Source organism: Pipistrellus kuhlii, unplaced genomic scaffold, assembly GCF_014108245.1.
Source record: "Pipistrellus kuhlii isolate mPipKuh1 unplaced genomic scaffold, mPipKuh1.p scaffold_m20_p_3, whole genome shotgun sequence".
NCBI lineage: Eukaryota > Metazoa > Chordata > Mammalia > Chiroptera > Vespertilionidae > Pipistrellus > Pipistrellus kuhlii.
The window spans coordinates 80187316-80212021 of record NW_023425529.1 but is presented as its reverse complement, the minus strand read 5'-3'; the positions used below and the strand labels follow the sequence as shown (position 1 = coordinate 80212021).

General features: G+C 39.4%; 2 protein-coding genes across 12 annotated transcripts in view; one reads left to right on the top strand and one right to left on the bottom strand.

The window, feature by feature from the left end:
* CUNH12orf4 (chromosome unknown C12orf4 homolog) overlaps nt 1–860 on the bottom strand; it is a 53307-nt gene extending 52447 nt beyond the window's left edge. For 2 of the 3 annotated variants that reach the window (XM_036457428.2, XM_036457429.2), the window contains exon 1: nt 530–860. The gene's annotated coding sequence lies outside the window, so the exon portion shown is untranslated. The remainder of the gene's footprint in view (nt 1–529) is intronic. The other variant, XM_036457427.2, reaches the window with a different exon arrangement.
* A 43-nt stretch (nt 861–903) lies between these two features.
* RAD51AP1 (RAD51 associated protein 1) overlaps nt 904–24706 on the top strand; it is a 57842-nt gene continuing 34039 nt past the window's right edge. For 2 of the 9 annotated variants that reach the window (XM_045588353.1, XM_045588347.1), the window contains exons 1-7: nt 908–1083; nt 4329–4378; nt 6712–6859; nt 10717–10826; nt 13250–13336; nt 13925–14074; nt 24262–24420. In XM_045588353.1, coding sequence (XP_045444309.1) covers nt 1067–1083; nt 4329–4378; nt 6712–6859; nt 10717–10826; nt 13250–13336; nt 13925–14074; nt 24262–24420 — 721 coding nt within the window. In that variant the 5' untranslated portion in view covers nt 908–1066. Of the gene's footprint in view, nt 1084–4328; nt 4379–6711; nt 6860–10716; nt 10827–13249; nt 13337–13924; nt 14075–24261; nt 24421–24706 lie in introns of all 9 variants that reach the window. The other 7 variants (XM_045588350.1, XM_036458317.2, XM_045588352.1 and 4 more) reach the window with 7 other exon arrangements.

The following is a 24706-nucleotide window of genomic DNA, read 5'->3' as shown; positions in this document are numbered from 1 at the left end:
CATTCTATTGGCCCATGTGCATGAAATTCGTGCACGGAGGGGGTGTCAAACCAGTTTACAATGCCTCTGCTTATATTTCCCGGCTTTTTCCTCACCAGCACCTGCACCTGCACCCCTCTTCCCAAAGACACAAATTTGCTGAATGCTTTTCCCAACCTTTCTGGATGCTTTTCCTTTACCTAGAACACTCGTTCTGCTCTTCTTTCCTTGGCTAAACATTTTTTGGTAAATTATAACCATTAACTTTAGTTTCAATCGGTTCAACATTTAGACTTGTTTCTACAAATGATTCTTTAGTTCCCTCTCTCCACTTTTTTTTTTTTTTTTTTTTTAATAACTTCAGGTTGAAATAAGCAAAGGATTCCTGTGCAAAAATGGGATGGGATGGGAGGGGAAGGACATGATCGAACTCATTCAATTAACAGCGGAGATTCTGAGGGCAGACTGCGGGCCTCGCAGCTACAGAAACCGAGGGGGGGTAGTAGCTCTATTAGAGGGGTTCATTCTGAAGGGGCATCCCTGCTCTTACCTCTGGACTCAGCTCCCCAAGTTCTGAAGTCGGAAGGGTCCGCACTCAGGGACCTGTCAAGAAGCCGGGGCCCTGGGAACGTCAGCTGACCTACTGACTGCAAATCCGCCAGCAAATCCGCTTCAGCCGATTCGCCCGCCACCTTTTCCTTACTCCGCACCCCGTAGAAAATTCCCTGACCTAAGTGCCCCCTTGTTCCACCATGTGCTAATGTAGCCTCTCAATACAACTGTGAGGAGGTGTATTTCTACTGCTATGGTGTATGTTAGAGTCCGCGCAAAAGCCACCTTCGCGGCGAAAGCGTAGCGGCGAAGGTCAAACTCGGCCCCGGTGGACCGGAAGCGGAAGGACCTCGGCTGGAGAAGGGAGTGAGCACTCCGCCCCGGACGTGTGCGCCTGCGCAAGGATGGCCGTGGCTCATTGGAGGGCTGGTGGCCCGGGGCGGAGAGCAGGGGTCCGGATTTGGGCGGGAATTGAAACCGCCTCTGCTGCCGGCTAGAACTGGAGAGCTGCAAATACCCAGCCTGGAGGGGAGCCATGGTGCGGCCTGTGAGGTGAGGAGTTCAGGACGTCTGGCGGGGATGGGGAAAGAGCAGGAGACTCTGTAGACCCGAGGGCCCAGTAGAACGGAGGTCGCTATGGAGGGTAGGATTGACAGTTACTGGAAAACTCCCATCCTCCCTTGAGTTCCCTCCCTCCCCCCTCCCATTCCTCAGAAGTACCCTCTCAGTTTCTGTCTCCTTGCCTTCCTTCGTAGCTGCTGCCCTTTCTTTTACCAACCCCGTTCAAATAAGACCTTGTTGTGGGAGCATTGGATCAGCGCTTTGCATCTCACCGAGCTCCTACTTATGTGGTATTTCATGTGTTCATCACTATAGTGCTTTGGTATCCCTGTTTTATCGATTTAAACTAGGCGTAAAAGCCAATTAACCCAAGTCACAAAGCTAGAGAGTGGCAGGATAACCCTCACACCTCAACCACCTGGCTCCAGATCCTCTGTGCTTTCCCTTCTAGTATTTGAAACTATTCCTCTACTTAACAGTTGAGAGCTAGGGTCAGCCATTCATTAAGTAAAGTTATGGAATGCATTTACTTCTATGCATTACTGTACTAGGTGCAAGAGGTTACATTCTAGTCAAGGGGTGAGGTTAAGGGGGCCAAACATGGAAATGTGAGAAAGAGGGAGGAGAGGAAAGCCTTGATTTCAATAGGGTAATTAGACTGTGCCTCTCTGAGGAGATATTATAAGAACAGAGGAAGTACTACAAGAAGGATGTAGCCAATGAAAATCTGGGCCAAACCAGGGAACAGGGCCAAGGCCCTGAGCTTGACTGTGTGTGAGGGACAGAAAGAAGGACACTAAAGTGGTAGCATTAGCAAGCAGTGGGGAGAATTGTAGGGGATTAGGTCAGAGAAATAGGTAGGGACCAGAGCAGGTAGGCCTTGTAGGCTTTATAGAGGAGTTTGGATTTTCTATTAAGTGCAATGGAAGTCAATAGTTTTAAATAGGGGAGAGAAATCTAATTTTGGCTCTATAATGTAGTTGACTGGTGGAGAACGAATGGGAGATTAGGTAACCAGAGGGGAGCAGGAAAACCAGTTTGAAGGCTATTATAGCATTGAATATTGGTTTGGATTAGGATGTTATTATCTGTGGACATGAAATGGGACAGATGAATTTGGGATGTATTTTGGAGGTACTGTTGCCAAAACTTACTGAGGAAGTTGATGGGGAGGTAAGGGAAAAAGAACCATGGATGATTTTACAATATTTTTGGTCTGAACTACTGAATATCTTTGTACTGGTGCGGTGGGGAAGACTAAGAAAAGGAACAGGGTCAGAAGTGTGGGGCTCAGGAATTCTGTTTTGGCCTGGTTCATAGGTCAGTGGTTGAGCATTGACCTATGAACCAGGAGTTCACAGTTAAATTCCCAGTTGGCGTTTATGCCCAGGTTCGATGTGCAGGAGGCATCCAATTAATGATTCTTTCTCATTATTAATCTTTCTATCCTCCTTCCTCTCTGAAATTAATAGAAATATATATTTTTTAGAAAGAGTACTGTTTTCAGCATGTTAAGTTTAAGATCCAAGAAGCAAAGATTTGTGGACTCCTTCATGTCCCTGAGACATTTTCAGGAGGTTTATGAGGTTAAAACTGTTTTCATAATAATACTAAGCCATTACTTGTTTTTATTTTTTAAAATATATTTTATTGATTTTTTACAGAGAGGAAGGGAGAGGGAGAGTCAGAAACATCAATGAGAGAGAAACATTGATCAACTGCCTCTTGCACACTCCCTACTGGGTATGTGCCCTCAACCAAGGTACATGCCCTTGACCAGAATCGAACCTGGGACCCTTCAGTACGCAGGCTGACGCTCCATCCACTGAGCCAAGCCAGCAAGGGCACTTGCTGTTTTTAATTGTTCTGTCATTTGCACTGCAGTGGTGGTCAAAGAGCTGGTGTCTTAGCACAAATCAAGGCAATGGCACCAAACTGTGGGAGTAGTCATTGTATCTCTTACTGCTACACATAGTAAAAAACAAATTAAAAATAGAAAATGCCAGTTTCACTTAAGAGTGTGTTTGATGAAGCAGTAAGAATTATATCATTTCTAGAGGCCCTGTGCATGGATTTGTGCAATGGTGGGGTCCCTTCGCATGGCCTGCAGGGCCACAACAGGTGGCTGGGGAGGAGCCTGAACCTGGCCTGGCACCATGCCACTCTCACTTATCCAGGCCCAGCTCTACCTGCCTTGGGCTTGTGCCCATTTAGTCCCGATTGGGAGAAGCTCACACTGCCACAGTGGCACTCGCCAGTGTAGCAGCACTCCCACTGTGGGAGCAAACTGACCACCAGGGGGCAGCTCCTGTGTTGAATGTCTGCCCCCTGGTGGTCAGTGTATGTCATAGCAACTGGTCAAATAGTCAACCAGTCGCTTAGGCTTTTATATGTATAGGTAGTTCAACCGTTGAGCGTACTTTTAAAAAATATATATTTATTGATTTCAGAGAGGAAGGGAGAGGGAAAAAGAGATAGAAACATCACTGATGAGAGAGAATCATTGATCAGCTGCTTCCTGCATGCCCTACACTGGGGAACAAGCCCACAACCTGGGCATGTGCCCTGACAGGGAATCTAACTGCAACCTCCTGGTTCTTAGGTCTAAGCCCAACCACTGAGCTACACCAGTCAGGCTGAGCATACTTTGTTTTAAGTTTTGATTTTATTTTACTGTTATTCAGTCTCAGAATTTCTATATTCAGCTCTCAAATTCTTTAATTCCAAAGAGTAGGAGAGTAATAAGAATACTCTTCATTTTAATATTCTGTATTAGGAAATTAGAAGCATTCACAGAACACTTCTACAATTGTCTTAAGGAAAACCACTTGTAAGATTGAATTGTGAGCTGTACTAGTCTCTTTCATAGAAAACTGTTTTTACTTAAAAGAGCAACTGACATTCTAGGTCATTCGCACTTGGGAATTTGGCAGAGGACCATTTCATTTAGTGGCTAGAGCCATGGTCAGCGAACTGTGGCTCACGAGCCTCATGCAGCTCTTTGGCCCTTTAAGTGTGGCTTTTCCACAAAATACCACGGCCTGGGTGAGTCTATTTTGAAGAAGTGGCATTAGAAAAAGTTTAAGTTTAAAAAATTTGGCTCTCAAAAGAAATTTCAATCGTTGTACTGTTGATATTTGACTCTGTTGACTGATGAGTTCGCTGACCACTGGCCTAGAGGAAGGAAATTATTTTTCCACATATGTGTAAATGAAAAATTTCTGTGTTGGTTATAGGAATAAGAAGCCAGTCAATTACTCACAGTTTGAGAACTCTGAAAGCGATGGTACGTAGTGATTCTTATTTTGTTTAAAGTTTTGGAAATTTATTTCCTCAGAAATGTATAAATGTGTATATTAGTAAATGTAAAGGTATATTACCCAATTGCATATGAGGTAGGTCTGGAAAAATAATTTTTTAAGCATTTGGGATAATTATGCTGATAATTACATTGATGAGAAATATGTAGGTAAGTGATAAATGAGAGGGTCAGGTAAGGTAGTTCTTTAGGTCAAAACTATTGCAAATCCCTGTTTCTCAAAGTGAGGTTTGACTCCTCACTTTGGAGGATAGACTCCTTTTTATTGAAACACAAAGGTGTTATAGAATATCATGGGAAATGCCCATTAATTGTATAATAAAACAAGACTTTGAAGAAAGGTTAGGCTTAAGCTATGCCCTATTTACTTATCTCTCCTATTAAGGGAATTTTAGTCAAAACACAGACACAGACCACAGTGAACAGTGTGGTGATAAGCAGAGGGGAAGAGAAGTGGGGGTTAGGTAGAAGTGGGTACGGTGGGGGAAATGGGGACAGGAAGAGAGTGCTTCGGTGATGGGCGCACAATATAGGGTGCAGATTATGTTTTATTGAGCTGTACATTTAAAACCTGTATAATTTTGTGAACCAGTATCATCCCAATAAATTTAATTAATAAAAAGTGTTCAATAAATATGGGATTAGACTATCTTATACTTTGAAGCAGGTTTTGTACTTCTCAAACCATAAGAGATTTTTGTGAATCAAATATTATACTTAGTAACTTTGAAGTTTGAAGGAATCTTTGTTTTGGGATAGGATTATTATTATTATTTTTTTTTTGTCTTGGGCATAGCCTTAGGTGGGTCTAAGACTTAGGAGAAAATAATATAGACTGCTAGAGGCTCGCACATAAAATTCGAGCACAGGTAGGGCCCCTAGGCCTGGCAGGTAATCAGGGCCAATCAGGGCCTTTTAGCAGTCTGCTAGGGACTCCCTTCCCCAGCTGCTGGCTGCCGGCCAGGGCTTCCTTCATCCCACACCACCCTCTGGTAGTCAGCACACGCACGTCATAGCGAGCCATCAGTCTCCCGGTCAAACTTCTGAGGGGATTCTTTGTATATTAGCCTTTTATATGTATACTAGAGGCCTGATGCATGAAATTCGTGCATGGGGTGGGGTGTCCCACAGCCTGGTCTTCACCTTCTCCAATTTGGGTCCTCTAGGTGGATCCCTGCGGGATTGGGCCTAAACTGGCAGTTGGACATCTTTCTCACAATCCAGAACTGCTGTCTCCTAACCACTCACCAGTCTGCCTGATTGCCCCTAACCACTTCTGCCTATCAGCCTAATTGCCCCCTAACTGCTCCCCTGCCAGTCTGATTGCCCCCAACTGCCATCCCCTGATTTCCCCTAAGGCTTTTATTAGTGTAGATAATTTACACATTCAAATGTACAGATGTATCAGGCCAGCAGGAAAGGCCTATCATGCAAGTGCAGGCCTTCTTTCCCCGGGCTGCTAACACTGGCTTCCCTCTGTTACCCAGGAGGGGCTCCTCTTGCAGCCCTGGCTACGTGTGGAAGGATATCCTGTCTAATTAGCATATTACGCTTTTATTATTATAGATATACTAGAGGCCTGATGCACAAAGATTCGTGCAAGAACGGGCCTTCCCTTGGCTGCAGGCACCACCTTCGCTCCAACCCGGAGCCGCTTTTCCGCCTTCCCATGCTGCCTAGAGGCCTGGAGAGGCTGGGCGGTGCAGAACGCCTGCATCATCACCATGGCAACAATGCAAGCACCCCATCCTGGACCCACCCATGCATGAATTCTTGCATTTTGCCTCATATATAAATAATTTGTAGCTTTTTATCACTCTCATCTATCTCACACCAAATATTTATAAATTGCTGGTTGTGTTCCAAACATTACATAGGGTAGGTGTGGGGGAAGTCACAAGTTATTATATTCTTGTGTGAAGAAGCATAATATATACTAAGGTATATTTTTAATACTACATATACCCTGAAAGTATGCATGCATGTGTCATGTGTAAGTTTAAAAGCTACAGCAGCAGTTTTATGTTGAGTGCAACAGAGATATACCAGCTTTTTAGTGACTTGGTTTTTGATAGGTTGACATTTTGATAAATAAAGTTCACTAAAACAAAATTAAACATGAATGAGGATAAAAGACAAATAATATGCCAACTATATTTTTTAAATTGCAGAAATTAAATAATTTGCTTAACCTTATAATTTGAACAAACATAATAATGAGTTTCAAAACTGCTAAGAAAATAATTTTATTTCTTAAAAAAGTGATTTTATATATTCTTTTATTTTTAATTCACACATAGTAGATGATGATGATTTTGTTTCTGCAACTGGACCTTTAAATAAGAAATCCAGAACACCAAACGAGTTAAAACTAGAAAAACCAAAACCCAAATTGAAGAATCTCCAGAAGGAAGACATCCCATTACAAGAAAAAACTCCTAAAAAAAGGTGAGAGGTAAGATATGCAGTAAATATGTGACATTAATTTAAAAGAAAAACAGATGAAATAAGCCAGTCAGAGAAAGATAAATGCCACATGATCTCACTCATTTGTGAAATATAACGAACAACATAAACTGATGAACAAAAATAGAATCACAGGCATAGAAGCATCAAACAGACTTTCCAACCTAGGAGGGAAGATGGGGGGGAGGGAGGGAGGGAGTGGGTAAGAGATCAACCAAAGGACTTGTATGCATGCATATGAGCATAACCAATGGATACAGACAGTAGTGGGGTCAGGGCATGTGCTGGGGGATAGGAGCAGACGGGAAGAAATTGATCGGGGAGAGGAGGGAAGGAGAATCATGTAATACTTTAAACAATAAAGAATTTAAATTTAAGAAGAGAGAGAAACAGATTCGAAATCTTGGTTTAAATGAGAGCTTGAGCAGAGTCATAGGTATAATTTTATTTAGCGCCTGTAGGAGAACAGGGTTGTACTGTTAATTACTTTCTGACTTAAAAAAGAAATTCACAATCCTGGCTCGGTGACTCATTTGGCTGAAATGTCATCCCATACATGAAAAGGTTGCAGGTTCAATTCCCAATTCCCCATCAGGGCACACACCTAGCTTGTGGGTTTCATCCCTGGTCAGGGCACATAAGGGAGGCAACCAGTTGATGTTTCCATTCACATCAATGTTTCTCTCTCAAAAAATCAATAAAGCATATCCTCATGTGAGGATTTAAAAAAAATTTTTTTTTAAAGAAATTCACAAGTATGTAAGCAAATATCCATTTAAATATTAAGGTAATCATACCTAGAAAGTTTGGTGGTTATAGCTTACTTTTATAGGATCTTGTACCTGTCTTTGAAGCCCTCAAGTCTTACAAGACTACTTTGTTAAAAACTATATTTGTAAGGACAGTTTTATAAAATTTAAAAACAGTTTTCAGCAGATAAAAGGTATTATCTCTTTATATTGTTAAGACTTGTTCAGCAGTGAGGAAATCCTACAGTTTCTATACTATTTCTGGAATTCCATTAGTACCAAGAGAGGGTGAGGGAAGTCCTGAGGGGCTCAAAACATGTTGTATAGAGATTAGAAGACTAGAAGAGGAATATGGAAAATGGGGCATGTAATGGTTTATTGCTACAAGTATGAGAAAAGTTAATTATCAAAGAGAAATGTAATCCATGTCATTCTCTTTACCTTTTTCTCTCTCTTTGTTTTGTTTCTATTTTTGAGCTTCTTGGACTACATTTTAAATATAGTGGAAAAAACACACAAATGGGAGATAAAATCATATAATTGATGAGGGACTTGTATCCAGAATATTTAAAGAACTCTTACAACTCAACAATAAAAAGGCTAATAATACAGTTTAAAAAGTGGGCAAAATAGCCAAAACCGGTTTGGCTCAGTGGATAGAGCGTTGGCCTGCGGACTGAAAGATCCCAGGTTCGATTTCGGTCAAGGGCATGTACCTTGGTTGCGGGCACATCCCTGGTAGGGGGTGTGCAAGAGGCAGCTGATCGATGATTCTCTCTCATCGATGTTTCTAACTTTCTATCCCTCTCTCTTCCTCTCTGTACAAAATCAATAAAAATATATTTTAAAAGATGGGCAAAATATTTGAGTAGACATTTTGCCAAAAAAAGATATAGAAATGACCAATAAGCACATGAAAAGATGCGCAACATCCTTAGTCATCAGAGAAATGCAAATCAAAATGACAATGAGATAATACTCCACACCCACTAGAATGGCCATAATAAAAAAAGACAGACAATAATAAGTGTTAAGGAGGATGCAGAGAAATTAGAACTCTCCATTTGTTGCTGAGAATATAAAATGGCACACCTACATTGGAAGACAGAGTACCAGTTTCTCAAAATGTTAAACACAGTTATTATATGACCCAGCCTAGGCATATACCCAAGAGAAATAAAAACCTATGACTACACAAAAACCTGTACGTGAATGTAGCAGCATTATTCAGAATAGCCAAAAAATGGAAGCAATTCAAATATGTTATCAACTGATGAAAAGATAATGTGGTATATTCAGACAGTGGAATACTGTATTTTCCAACAACAAAAATGAAGTAGTGATATATACTATAGCATGGATGAACCTTGAAAACATTTTGCAGATGAAAAGAAACCAAGTACAAAAGGCCACATATTTTATGATTCCATTAACACAAAGAGTGCAGAATAGACAAGTCCATAAAAACAGAAAGTAGATTAGTGGCTGCCAGATGCTGAGTAGAGGTAAATGGGGAGTAAAAACTATGTATACCTTTTTGGGGTGATAAAAAAAGTTATAATGGTTTCATAACTGTAAATACACTAAAAACTGCTGAATTGTACACTTTAAAAGGATGAATTTCATGCTATTTGAATTACATCTCAAAGTTGCTATTTAAAAAAATAAATTCTTCAAGATATACTCCAGTATTTCCTCCTTCATGCAATCTTTCCTTATCTGTTTTTGATTTCTTTTCCTCTTACACATCATAGCACTTTTCACTATCTTGAATAGGAAACATAATAATCTGCTTATGTGGGATAATTTATAAGTCTGTCTTATTTCCTCACCCTCATTTATTGCAGACTCCTTGATGGTACAGCAAACCCTTGATTTTTCAGACCTCGATTTAACAAACTTCAGATTTAACAGACAAAAATTTCTGAAATGTATATGTCATATGTGCAAATGAACACTTTGTTAGTTTTAAAATGCTTTTAACCAAGATGTGCTCATAATTAAATAACAGGTTAATTTTTGTTATTAATTCATGGTTATTTTTAACAAATTTTAGCGAATAGGCCATATGTTGGACAAAACCATAGTAATTTCACCGACATAAATCAATACTACATATGTACATCTTTAGTCTATATATTTAAATCTAAGAGTCACCACTTGTAAACAGTGTTCAGGGAATGATTAGCATGTGATCACATGGTATTTCTCGAGGAAATTGGCTCTATTGTCCCAGGGTGTGACTTTTTGCAGTAGTTTTAATGTGTGCAGGCTGATGTTCCCATATGTGCTAGGCCACACTCCAGCCCTTTACATTTTTTTACTCGCAGTGACTGTGAGTGCACACATTTACTAGACCTATCCAGTATAAATTTAAACTTACAGTAAACCTACAAAATACTTTTCTGTGAAATTAAACTTTTCATACATACTTAATTTTAATTACACAAACATGTCTACCTAAGTAAAAAACAGGTAAACTAATTTGTCAATTTTTTAACATACTCATTCAGAAAACCTACTTTATTGTATAATGGACTTTCAGCTTTAACAGATACCCCCTCACCTGAATTAGTCTATTATATCGAGGTGTTACTGAACTTTTGTATCCTATCTAGTGCAGTGCCTTGTACACAGTACTTGTAAGTACTTGGTGAAATATTTGTCAAAGTCTAGATTGGGAGGAACAAATTAAATGTTTTTACATTAAAAATAAGACCTAAAAGAGCTATCTAAGGACGTGTGGGTGAGGTCACGTAAGATTTTTAAGGGGAAATTATGTTTGAGCCAAGTCTTTATTCTGTGTTGAGCTGGTGCTTCCCACCTGAGTGGAGCTAGTGGAAAGGACAGACAGTAAAAGGAAATAGTAAGTGTACAGCACATGCTGCTCCTATTTCAAAACTTCTGATAGATATAAAATGACATTGTGACATTTTAGAAGTCATCCTTAAAGGTTGATTATGGTCATAATTATTGTTTAAAAACATTTTTGTAAGGTTAGCCGCTCTTATGTAACTCAGGAAAACTTCAGATTTTCTGTTTGAGATCAATAATTTAAAAAACTCATTATTATTTGCATGTCTACTCTAGGATGGCTTTAGATGACAAACTCTACCAGAGAGACTTACAAGTTGCACTGGAATTATCAGCGAAGGAACTTCCAACAGTCACCATTGATGTGGAGGGATCTCAAGGTGAAAGTAACTTTACTTTCTATATATTTATTTCCATAAGGTTCGTATTGCTTTTGTAATTATTTCTTTGGATGAGCCTTCACAGAGAAAATAAATTTCAATACTTTGGACATAAATAATGCAATTTGCAGAAGGTATAATTGGGCTCAATTGTTTATTCTGCTGTATACATCTCATTCATAATACATCTCTGCTTAACACCCAAAATAAATATGCACTCACATGTGCAAATTACATCTTTATATAGTGAAAATTTCATTTTTTGATAAATGAATTGACCTATATAATCCTAACAACCTACCTCCTTTCTCTCAAAACTCAAATTAGTTAGACATGACCTAATGATAGTAATTTTTATTATTTACAAAGGTTAACAGTATTAATTTGTTTAGCAAGCTCAGTAGAGTTAAAAGGATCTATGGTTTCTGGATTTCTCTGGAGTTTTCTCCTTTCACTTTTCTGGCAACTGCAGCAGGTGGCAATATTGATATTCTGGAGAGGCAGAAATCATTAATGCTGGATGAGACATTCAAACTTCTAAAATAATTTTGGATTGCCCTACTTGGTTTGGCTCAGTGGATAGAGCATCAGCCTGCAGACTGAAGGGTTCTAGATTCAATCCAGTCAAGGGTACATGCTCTGATTGCAGGCTTGATCCCCAGTAGGGAGCGTGCAGGAGGCAGATAATCAATGATTCTCTCTCATCATTGATGTTTCTATCTTTCTATCCCTCTCCCTCTCTGAAATCAATAAAAATATATTTTAAAAATTATTTTGCATTACATTGTTTTGGCTTAACTTCCTTTATGTTGGGGGATATTTTTAGCCTATTAGTTTATGTAAGGGTATAGATTTTAATCACTATCATTTTCTATTTGAAAATAAATGAGACAGTGTTGACTAATGGGCCTTTTAGTAATCAGGAATCAAAGAAACTTAAAAACGTTAATTGTCATATATCTGAAATTGAAAAAGTGAAATTCATCTCCTATAAGAGATTGTAGAATGTAGAGCAGGTATTCCTTGAAAGTATTATAGAATAACATACGTTATAGCACTGCAATTTAACAATACCAATTATCATGACTTAAAGTTCTCTTAAAATACTTTAGATCATTTAAGATTATTATAATGATCGAAGAGTCTTTATGCTAGTGAAAACATGGATATGCTTACATAGAAATAATTGTTAATATATCAATAGTTAATATTAGAGGGTCAGTGCATGAAATTTGTGCACAGGGTGGAGGGGTAGAGGGAAGGAAGTCGCCGCAGCCCAGCCTGCACCCTCTCAATTCTGGGACCCCTCAAGGGATGTCCAACTGCCAATTTAGGCCTGATCCCTGGGATATCACTCTCACAATCTAGGAGCTGGCTTCTAACTGCTCACCTGCCTGCCTGCCTGCTTGCTCCTAACTCCCCCCCCCCCCTCCAGCCTGATAATCTCTAACTACCTCTGATTGCCAGACTATTGCCCCTAACTGCCCCTCCCTGCAGGCCTGGTTGCCCATAATTGCTCATCTGCCTGCCAGCCTGATCTCCTCTAACAGCCCACCCCTGCCACCCTGGTCACCCCAACTGCCACCCCCACTGGCCTGGTCACCCCCAGCTGTCCCCCTTGCTGGCTTGGTTGCCCCATTCAGCTTGCTGTTTAGTCTTTCCGTCATCCATCACTAATCCCTCTGCTAGCCTTGTCACCCACGCAGCCTGTGTTTGGTCATCCATTGGTTGTTTCTGTCATGACAGCCCCTAGCTTTTTATAGATTAGGATTTACTGACTGTTTCCTACGTACTGGGCATTACAGCAAGCAATTTTCATATGTGATTGACACTTAATCCCACATAATAACCTCATTTAATTCCCACACTATTTAAAAAATATATATATTTTTTAATTCTCACTTGAAGACACTTTCTCCATTGATTTTTAGAGAAAGTGGAAGGAAAAGAGAAGGAAAAACAGAAAAACATCTATGTGAGAGAAACACATCAACTGGTTGCCTCCTACATGGGCCCCAATCAGGGCCTGGGCTGGGTAGAACCCTGTAACTGAGGTACGTGCCCTTGATTGGAATTGAAGCTGGGACCCTGTGGACCACAGGCTGACTATCTACTGAGTCAAACTGGCCAGGGGAATTGCCCACATTATTTTTATCTCCATATTATAGATGAAGAAATTAAGTCTTAGAGAGGATAAGCAACTTTCCCCTGGTCATATAGCCAGTTTAATTGGTAAAACCTGACTTTGAACTTAACCTGATTAACTGATTTCAGAGCCTAACCTCCTAACACTATGCCTGCCTCTCCAAGTAAAGTGCTGGTCTGAGTTTGGATCACTTGTATATATCTGGATGCTATTACATTTAGTTCTAATCTTCCTACTTCTAGACATTGGTTGATTAAGGTACTTATCTATTCCTTATATTTAGGCAGTGAAAAACATGACAATAGTGAAAGAGAAACAATGGATAAGTCTCCCCATATCTCCAATTGCAGTGTAGCCAGTGATTATTTAGGTAAGTTTTGTTTTGTTTTGTTTTGTTTTTGTTTTTTGGTGTGTGTGTGTGTGTGTGTGTGTGTTTAGTATATGTGCTGCCGAAGCGAGCACGAGGTAAGTTTTTTTTATAGTGACAATATTTGTTCATTACAACAATGCTATTTTTCCATCTTGTATTTTAATTCCTGAAACTGTAGCTAGAACCAAGGTCTTTAATTTTGTCAAGGTTCTCTTCATCTCCCTTTGGTTTTCTTCTCTCTTTCTGTAGATCCAATTAGTTCCTGATGAAGGGTCAGGAGTACCTACTTATAGCTTCTAATCAACAGCAGTTGACCACTGAAGAAAGAGGCAGTATTTTTCCAGCTTCAGTTTGAAAATTCTTGGGGAAAGACTCTCATTTTGGGTTCTTGACTTAAACCATACTCTGTTGTTAGGAGACAGGTGTGTTGTGATTAATTCAGATTGGGCTCTGTGGTATATTACAAGAAGCAGGGTAAGGATGAAGCTGGAAAAATTAAAACAGCAGATGTAATTGGAATCTATTCTCGCTTCTGTAAATATTGCCTGTCACAAAAAGTTTTCCATTGATTTTTATGCCTGCCTGAAGATTTGGATAAGATAACTGAGGAAGATGATGTTCATGGCGTTCAAGGGAGAAGAAAAGCAGCATCTAAAGCTGTGGTACAGCAGAGGAAGATTCTTTTGGAAGGCAGTGATGGTGACAGTGCGAATGACTCCGAACCAGACTTTGCAACTGGTAAGTTACATCCTGCCTCCAAATTCCATGGAAATTCAGTAAAATGTTCTCAGAGACCATTAATGTATATAAAGTGCTGTGCTAAATACAAACTTGAAGAACACATAGGACAACTGAATTCAGCTTTGGTATTTGGGGGAAAAGCTTTACCTGGAGATGACCTGTAAGCCATGCCTTAAAAATGGATTTAGGCAGACTACAGAGGGAAGATAGCATTTCTGACTGATAGGCATAAATAAGGGGATAGACAAGTGAGGTCTGCAGGGGAGAATATCACAGAAGAGGCTGGAGAGGCAGGCAAGCACTAAATTATAGAACATCTCAGACCCATTCCAAGAAGTGTAGACTTCTTTCTATAAGTAATAGGAATTAAATGAAATATTTTGGATAGAAGTGATATGAAATCTATATTTTATTATGACAGTTGTTTTCAGACTCATTCAGACAGTAGGGTAAATGGGAAGGCATAGTGAGCTTGATAGTACATCATAATATTAACTAAAGATTAAAATGAATAATTCCATCAATTTATTCTAAATCAGATGATATGGTTTGATAGATTTTAACATGCTGTTGACAAATAATAAATGACAAACAATAATAGATTTGCTAATCAGTTATTCCACAAATATTCCAGTGCCTATTATGTACACTGTATTATAGACATCAGAGATACAACAGTGAAAAAAAAAATCCCTTTAGTAGCTTAAATTTGAGTGAAGGGAATGGACAGTAATCAAATATGCTAAGTTCTTACTTAAAGCGAAATGATGTAAAATAAAATCAATTTTACCATAGGCTAACTGATATAAACAAGAGTTAAGTTTCTGTAGCATCTCAACATTATAACAAAACAACGTTATTCAAGAGAATAACAGAACAATGTTATTTAAGACCTGCTATACATAATGTGTCCAGTGCCACCATAGCAGAGCCAAGAAGAAGAGAAAGGCAGGGTAGAGCCAAGAAATCTGCCTTGTTAACCAATGTTAACCAATTCCTGCCCTTCTACATGACAGGTAATCCCAGAACAGGTAGTCTATGGATCTTACTTTGAGTACCACTAATATAAGTGGATTGCCAAAAAGTAGGAGCCAGTGATAGAAAATACCAGAGCATAATAGAGCATGGACTAAATGCTTCCCAACTAAAGGTTACTTAATATTTTAAAAACACACACAATATAATCAAAATACTTACTTGGCAATTTCAATATCTTTTCCAGGGATAATAATTGTAATACCCCCAGAATATTATTATCATTATTTGATGCCTGCCTGTCAGGAAAAACAGGAAACAGTTCTGAAGTTATAAATTACAAGACTACTTAGCAAACTAGCAGAATTAATCAAGCTCCAAAACGGCTATGTTTTTAGAAGTGAAATCATTTGCTTTGCTTGTTGAGTTTTTGGAATTTGTGAGTTATGTTTCTAATGGGTGATAGATATTTAAAACGATTACCATTGGGTTATTTTTATTCCAACTTCAGATAATCTCTCGAACCATTTTATAATAGTAAGTTTTTATGGAAATCCAGATTTGAATAGTGACTTTAAAATTGCCTTTGGCCCTGGACAATGTGCTTAGCGGTTAGAGTGTTGGCCTGAGCACCGAATGGTTTGATTCCTGGTCAAGGGCACATACCAGGGTTGCAAGTTCCAGCCCTGAGCTGGTTAGAGCATGTGCAGGAGGCAACCAATCGAGGTATCCCTCTCACATTGATGCTTTTCTTTCTCTTTCTTCCCACTCTCCTTCCACTTTGTCTAAAAATCAATGGAAAAATATCCTTGGGTTAGTATTAACAAAACAAAACAAAAAAATTAAAACATAATACTGCTCAGTTTATTTTCATTCACCCTAAACCCTCATAAAACTCTTAAAAGGACATGAATAGACATTTCTCTTAAGATTATACACAAATGGCCAAAAAGCCAAAACATGGAAAGAGGCTAAACATTACTAATCAGTGTCAGTATTTGAGTATTATGTGCACCATATTTTAGACATAAGCAAATCAAAACCACAATGAGATTTCACATCCTAACTTATTAGGATATTAAAGACAGAAAATAACAAGTGTTGGTAATGGCATAGAGGAATTAGAATTCTTTTTTTTTTTTTTTTTAATAAGTTTTTATTGTTCATATTATTACAAATGTTCCTTTTTTCCCCCCCCACCATTGCTCTCCTCCACCAGGTTCCCACCCCACCCTCTGCCCTTTCCCCTCTCCCCATTGTCCTCATCCATAGGTGCACAGTTTATGTTCAGTCTCTTCCCACGCCCCCCTCTCCCCTTTTCCCCAAGAATCGTCAGTTCACTCCCCTTCCATACCTCTGATTCTATTATATTCAACAGTTAATATTGTTCATCAGATTTTTTTTTAATTTCCTTGGTTTTTAGATTCACTTGTTGATAGTTATGTATTTGTTGTTCATAATTTTTATCTTTGTTTACCTTCTCTTCTGAAAGAACCCCCTTCAGCAATTCATATAATTCTGGTTTGGCGGTGATGAACTCCATTAGCTTTTTTTTATTAGTGAAGCTCTTTATCTGGCCTTCGATTCTGAGTGATAGCTTTGCTGGGTAGATTATTTTTGGCTGTAGGTTCTCGCTATTCATCACCTTGAATATTTCTTGCCATTCCCTTCTGGCCTGCATGGTTTCTGTTGAGAAGTCAGCTGACAATCGTATAGGTGCTCCTTTATAGGTTACTACCTTCTTTGCTCTTGCTTCTTTTAATATTCTCTCTTTGTCTTTTGCTCTTGGAATTTTAATAATGATGTGTCTCGGTGTGGTCCTCTTTGGATTCCTTTTGTTTGGAGTTCTGTGCACTTCCTGGACTTGTAAGTCTAATTCTTTCACCAGATGGGGGAAGTTTTCTATCACTATTTCTTTCAGTATGTTTTCAATATCTTGCTCTCTCTCATCTTCTGGGACCCCCATAATTCTGATGTTGGTTCGCTTGAAGTTGTCCCAGAGGTTTCTTACATTATCTTCAATTTTCTGGATTCTCTTGCCTTCTAGCTTCTGTGGAGGAGTGTCTTCTGGCTCTTTATGTTCCAAATCTTTGACTTGAATCTTGCGATCTTCCCTTCTGTTTTTAGGACTCTGTAAAATATTTTTTATTTCAGACAATGTATTCTTTATTTCTTGTTGATCCCTTATCATTTCTTGTTGACTCCTTATTAATTCTAGTTGATCTCTTTTCATATCCTCATAGGCCTTATCCATCTTTTCTAGGAAATTCTTGAAAAACCTTGTAAGCGTAGATTTGAACTCTATATCCAGACGCTTTTTGTCCTCCATTTCTTTCATTTGTGATCTATTTTGTTGTCTCATTTCGCAGTTACAGATGGGACGGGGTTTCAGGGTGGAGCCTGCAGCTTTGGCTTCTGTCAGCCCCGCCCTATGCGGTTCCTTCAGTGCTCGCTGCCGGCGCCTCTGAGAGAAAGGTGCCCTCGATTTTCGCCTGCTGCCAAACAGTCTGTGCTCTCCCCCAATGAGCCCGGAACTGGGGTTCAGTTCAGTTGGAAGTGGAGTTGGAGGTGGCGTTCAGAGCAGTCTGGAGCCCCAGTCTCCTTCCCGTCAGGGCAATCCCGCGGCACAGCCGACCGTCCTTTCTCTGTGCGCAGTGTGCACACCGCTGGGACCTCCTTTCGCCACTTCCCCGGGGTTCTGCCTTACAGCCCGGCTCCCTATGGATGAGCCTGAGTCCCCGGGGTCTGGCTTAAAACTGGGGATCAGAGCAGTCGGGGGCCCAGCACAGTCGGAGTTTTATCTCCTTTCCGCTCGGGAACGCCCGCCAGGCACTCGGCCTCCCTCCTCTCCGGCTCCGTCCTCTCCGCGCGCGCCGCGTCTCCGTACCTTGGGCTTTTCCAGCTCCTCCGCGCCTCCTTCTGGTTTTCTCCTTGCTTCTCGCTGTAGAATTTCCAGTCAGTCAACCTTCCTGTAGTTCTGGGCAATGTCCTTTTTATATTTTAGTTGTATTTTATTGAAATTGTTGTGTGCGGCTGCGGCTAGGTGTTCACCTGGGCGCAGCCATCTTGGATCCCCGGAATTAGAATTCTTATGCACTATTGGTAGAAATGTAAAATGAAGCAACCACTATAGAAAACAGTATAGCAGTTACTAAAAAAAAATAATAAATACAACTGTCAGTCTAGCTGGTGTTTCTCAGTGGTTAGAGCAAATGACCTGTGCTGATGGGTCTTGGATTTTATTCCCAGTCAAGGGCACATACCTGGTTTGCAGGATCAATTCACCAGCTTCAATTGAGGCACAGAACTCAATCCAAGTGTCTCACATGGATGTTTCTTTCTTCCTTTCTCCCACCTGTCTCTTTTTCTCTTACCTACTCCACCCCACCCCCCATCACCCTATTCCTCCCTTCCACTCTCTCTAAAAAAGTCAATGGAAAAAATATCCTCACGCTGGGACTGGTTTGGCTCAGTGGATAGAGCGTCGGCCTGCGGACTGAAAGGTCCCACCCAGGTTCGATTCCGGTCAAGGGCATGTACATTGGTTGTGGGCACATCCCCAGTGGGGGGTGTGCAAGAGGCAGCTGGTCGATGTTTCTCTCTCATCGACGTTTCTAACTCTCTGTCCCTTTCAATTCCTCTCTGTGTAAAATCAATAAAATATATTAAAAAAAAAGAAAAAAAAGAAAAAATATCCTCAGGTGAGGATTTAAAAAGCAGCATTACCAAATGATCTAGCATTTCCAGATCTGGGCATATATCTAAAAGAACTGAAAGCAGGGTCTCAGATATTTGAACACCCATAGCAGTATTATTAACAAAAGCCCAGAAATGGAAGCAGTCCAAATATCCATTGATGATGTATACATAAACAAAATGTGGTATATACATACAATGGAATTTCCCCCCTTCCCCCAATATATTTTATTGAGTTTTTCAGAGAGGAAGAGAGAGGGATAGAAAGCTAGAAACATCGATGAGAGAGAAACATCCATCAGCTGCCTCTTGCACACCCCCTACTGGGAATGTGCCCTCAACCAAGGTACATGCCCTTGACTGGAATTGAACCTGGGAACTTTTAGTCCACAGGCCGACGCTATCCACTGAGCCAAACCGGTTTCGGCAAATTTTATTCAACCTTAAAAAGGAAAGAAGTCCTGTCTCATGCTATACCTTGGATAAACCTTGAAGACATTATGTTAAGTAAAATAAGCCAATTACTGTGATCCCACTTATATGAGGATTCTAAAATGTCAAATTCATAGAAACAGAAGTAGAATGGTGATTAGTAGAGACTGGGGGAAGAAGGAATAGAGAGTTGACGGGTACTGAATCTCTGTTTTGCAAGGTGTAAAAGTTCTGGAGGATTGTTGCACAAAAATGTGAATATATGTACTTAACACTACTGATTTGAATGCTTAAAAATGCTTAGGTTAGTAAATTTTATGTTATGGGTTTTTTCTTTTTCTTTTTCTTTTTTTAACCATAATTTAAAACATTTTAAAGGAAATAATGAGTTTAAAAAGTGAATAACTTGGTTCTAGGTTTTTTTCTTACTCAATTTTGCATAAGCAAATATTTTTTAGATGACTTATAAGTCATAGTTTTGAGAGAATTATTTTAATTTTGAGTTCTGTACAGTTGAACAGTAATTTGGGATAAAGAAAACATGAAAAACAGGAAAGAAATCATTTGTTGAAATATGTGTGCTTCCAAAGTTATTCTGGATATGAGAACGGAAAAAAATATTCCTAACTGAAAATTATTTTTCCTTAGATTCAAGACCTGTAGTTGTTTGGGGAAAACATGATTGTCAAATGGTAATTTTACTGAAATTCTGATAATGAGGGTTGTTTTAACTATAATAGGAGAATAATTACAATGGAAAGCCATTGTGATAAAAATTATTTGTCAATTAATGGAATGTTTGAGTTATTGGATGTTAGCCTGGTTGAGACATTGGGAGAAAATGATGCTAGTAGTTTATGCAGTAATAGACGCTTAGAAATTCTTGGGTTCTGTTTCCTGGCTGGTGTAGCACACTCGGTTGGTTGGGCATAATCCCATACACTGAAAGATTGCCAGTTCGCTTCCCAGACAGGGCACATGCCAGGTTTTGGGCTCAATCCCTAGTAGGGGGTGTGCAAGAGGCAGCTGATTGATGTTGCCTCATATCGATGTTTTTCTCCCTTTTACTTCCTCTCTCTAAAAATCAATTTTAAAATCTTTTAAAGATTCTTAAGTTCTTTTTTGCAAGATACAAAAGTTCTTGATATTCTTGCGTCACTTATAGATTAAAATGACTGCTTCTTTAGATCTTTGAGAGCTAATTTGTTTTGTTTTGTTCTCTCTGTTTCATTTTTATTACTTCCACCAAACTATAAGTATGGCTGTTCTCCCTATAAAAAGACATGTGGCCCAGTCCTGAGAAGCAGTCCTTCGACCCTTACAGGGAGCTAGCTCATTAGCTGAGAAGTGATAACTTGCCCTCTAACCTGTCTGTGGATATACAAACTAAGCTTCAAGCAAAATTTTTTCATTGCCTCTAATTTTTTGACTCCTCTTTTGTCCTCCAACCCAAGAAAGCAAAAGCTTTACACTGTCTTGTAGATCTTCTAATCTACTCCAGCCAAGCCTGCTATACCTTAAATTGAAATACAAACATATTTCTTCTTGCTTATTTACTTCAAGTTGCAATACAGTCAGTTTATTTTCATTCATCCTAAACCCAGTATGATGAACAACTCTCCAAACTCCTCAGAGTTGATTTTTATTATATTATACTAAAATGTACAACTGTTATCAGTTCAGTTCAGACAACCTTGTAGGGGCTTTGTTTGTTTTTTTGTTTGTTTAGCAGGGTTCTTTTCTGTAAGTGTCAGCTTCCCTCTGCGTTGGTTTACCCTAGTTGAGAAGAGAAAGGCTCATCTGTGAACTTCAGTTGAAAAAGAAAAGTTCAAATTAGAGGGAACATAAGACTTTTCTTAAGAAAAATCTAATGATCCCCAGAATCTATAACCTCAGTATTTGATGTTTGAGCCTTCCAGATTTTCTAATCCAGCTTGCTAATAATTTGGGATTCTGGGAGCTCCAGATTATTTAACTGCTTTCTCAGTTGACTGATGAAGATCAGTGGGATGTCATCCTATCTAATAAAAGGGCAATATGCAAATTAACCGTCACTCTGTTACAAAGATGGCAGCACCCATAGATACAAGATGGCAGAGCCCAGTCCTCTCAGCCTCACCGGAGTCCCCTAGTCCCAGGGGAGTGTCCACTGAGAGCGGGCAGCCTGAGCAGTCTGGCGGAATGCTTGCTTCATTGCTGTGGCGATGGGGCAAGTGTTCCACCCCTGCCTCGGAGGGCCTCTGGGCAGCAGGCACCGATCGGCCGGGCACCGTAGAGATACTGGCGTACGGATTTGCAGGGCTATTAGTTTTTCAATAAGCTTGATCAATAGAGAAACTCAGTTCCTACTGTTTATTCTCTCCATCCAAGAAAAGAACACATGCAATACCAGAACTGTTGGATATATAGGAAGTTTTGTCCTCCTAGATTTTATATTCTAAACTTCTGGAGAAACTTTCCACTACTTGCACTACAAACTTTCCACTACTTTCCACTACTTGCCCCTCTGAACCTAGATCTTTTTGGGACTTTGGAAAAAACTTGATTTTGCAAGGTGCTACTTATGACAACCTTTATGACATCTGCTGGCCTTATATGGCTAATTCCATATAACAATAATCATCATGTAAATATGTGGGTTGATTGCTCTTTTAAAACATTTTCTTTGTGTTTGGAAAGAATGTTAGAATAAGGAAATTCTAATTTGAAGACCATAATGACCATCGTTAATTTAGGCAAAGATCTTTAGGAGGTTGATGAGGATCTTTACAGTGGAGAATTCAGGCTGGTGTCAACTGACCCAACAAAGAGTGTGACAACCACATTATGTGCTTTCTGATATGATATAACATGAAATACAGAGCATCACCTATGAAGTGTATTCTTACCAAAAAATAATAAGGTGAGCCTGATTCTAATTTAGTCCTGAGGAAACTCCAGGTCACAGAAAATACAAGAACAAATTAAATGACACCATGAAGAAGGAAAAACAGACAAATCCAGAATGTGGGATGTTTTCTAGGACAACTGACTTGGTTACTGCAACAAGTCAAAGATATGAGGGTCCTAAAAGAGAGGGGATAGTACTCTATATAAAAAGTGATTAATATAAACTGGATAGAAGGTAATACCAAGAATCTATTATTAAATTGATAGATATGATAATGACATTGTGTGTTTTTTAAGCCCATGTTTTTTAGGGATGCATTTTGAAGTATATAGAGTGTAATGATACGATACTTCAGATTTAATAAACTCCAAGAAGGAAAGGGATGAGAAAAGAAGAAAAGGTAGATGAAACAAATGCATCAAAATATTGAGGATTGTTGAACAGTTTATTATCTACTGTTGTATATGTTTGAAATTTCTCATGTATTTTTTATATACAATATATTTCATATAGATAGGTAGAGATTACAAATGGTAGGCAACACAGTGGTTATCTCTGAGTGGTGAGATTAGGGAGTGGACCTTATTTTTCTTTAATACTTTTTTGAATGTGGTCTATATCTTTTGCAGTAAACATGTAGCACTTAACTATTAAGTATTCTTCATACTTTTTCCCAGAGTATCTGTGCTTAACTTAACATTATATCACTGGTTTGTATCATCCCAGATAAGACTTTGTAGGAAATTAAAGGTATGTCCCAAATGAAATTGTATAGCATTACTAGAGGCCCAATGCATGAAATTCATGCACAGGTAGGGTCCCTAGGCCTGGCCAGTGTCAGGGCCAATCTGTGAGGTGACTGGTGATGCGATTGGGGAGGGTGGCTCCCCAGCTGGCACCTGTCTTAGCTGGCCTGGCGACACCCACTTGCCAGCCCTACCCCCACCACAGCCACTGGTCACCTCCCTTTGAGGAGTCACTGCACATCATAGTGACCAGTCATTCTACCATTCGGTCAATTTGCATATTAGGCTTTCATTATATAGGATCTATTAAGCTTGTCATATGGTTAGTCTCCTCAATTCCCAATGTGTTTCTGTTCTAGAATGCTAAGTTTATGTGATTAAGGGAAGGTGTACTGTTATTAATACCACCAAGGTTATCATTTTGAAAGAGTAGCTAGTGTTATATCTTTCCATTGTTTTCAAAAGTTACTGAGCTAAACTGGTAAAATCAAAAGTAAAGATTACTAATGGGAAATTATAATGAGTACTAGAGGCCTGGTGCATGAATTTGTGCATAGGTGGGGTCTGGCTGTCCTGCCCTGATGGGGCTGATTGGGGCTAGGCCACAGGCCTTTGGCCAGCTGGTCCTGCCCCCAATTGGGGGGTAGGGGCAATCAGGAGTGAGCTGGCAGGGGGGAGGGGTAGAGGGATGTTCAGGAGGCCAATCGGGGCCCATATTGGACCAGTCATAGAGACCAGTCATTCCGGGCATTTGGCTTTTATATACACTGAGTGGCCAGATCATTATGATCTCTGAATGCATAACAATCTGGCCACTCAGTGTACTCCTCTTAAGTACCTTATTTATTTGATATCAAAGATACTATAAATCGTGCACCTGATCAATTTTCCTCTTTGCATTGGCTGATAGAAAGCTTAGGGCAAATAGGTGGTTGATCTCCAGCAAAAGTCTAGAATACTTTTGGTACCCATTTGAGATACAAATACACTGAGTGGCCAGATTATTATGCATTTAGAGATCATAATAATATGGCCACTCAGTGTATATAGAAGATAGTAATAGCGAACAATTCTAATTTGCTTGCTGTAAGCCAGATGTTATTGTACATGCTTTACTTATATTAACCCATTTAGTCCACACAACAACCCTGTAATGTAGATTTTATGGTTATTCCCACTTTATACATGGGAAATTGGGGCACAGTGCAGTTAGCAAGCAACCTGTCTGAGGTCACAACAGTATGTAGGTGGAGGGGCCAGGATTCAAACCCAGAACCATGCTCTCCATAATTGCAGTGTTTCACACAGGAAATGGCTTAGCACAAAAATTTACATAAGAATCTAGTGCAAAAAAAAAAAAGAATCTAGTGCAAAAGCTATAAAGTCAAGGCCATAGAAGCCTTACTTTTTATAACAAAACTGAAACATGTAATCTTTTGTTTTAGGTGAAGATTCTGAAGATGATTCTGATTTTAGTGAGAGCGAAGATAATGACAAAGACTTCACTATGAGAAAAAGTAAAGAAATTAAAAAGAAAGAAATGAAAGTTAAATCTCCAGTTGTAAAGAAAGAAAAGAAAACTAAATCCAAATGTAATGCATTAGGTAAGCTTAGTTTAAAATACATTTATAAAGAAAATGTATTTAATTTATTTAATGAGTTTCTCTTATCTTTGCCTTTGGTCTCCTTACAGTTTGCCAGTGTTCATTTCTGGTTAAAATACATAGAGGAAAGCGGGGCGGGGCAGGGAAGGCAGAACAGCAACAAGAGTACTGAGCTCCACTACCTATCTGGCACTTCCTGTGTATCACCTCCTTTAGCACCCACAGCACCCTCTGAGATAGCAGTTATCACCTGCATTTTGCAGTGAGAAAACTGATGCTCAAAGAT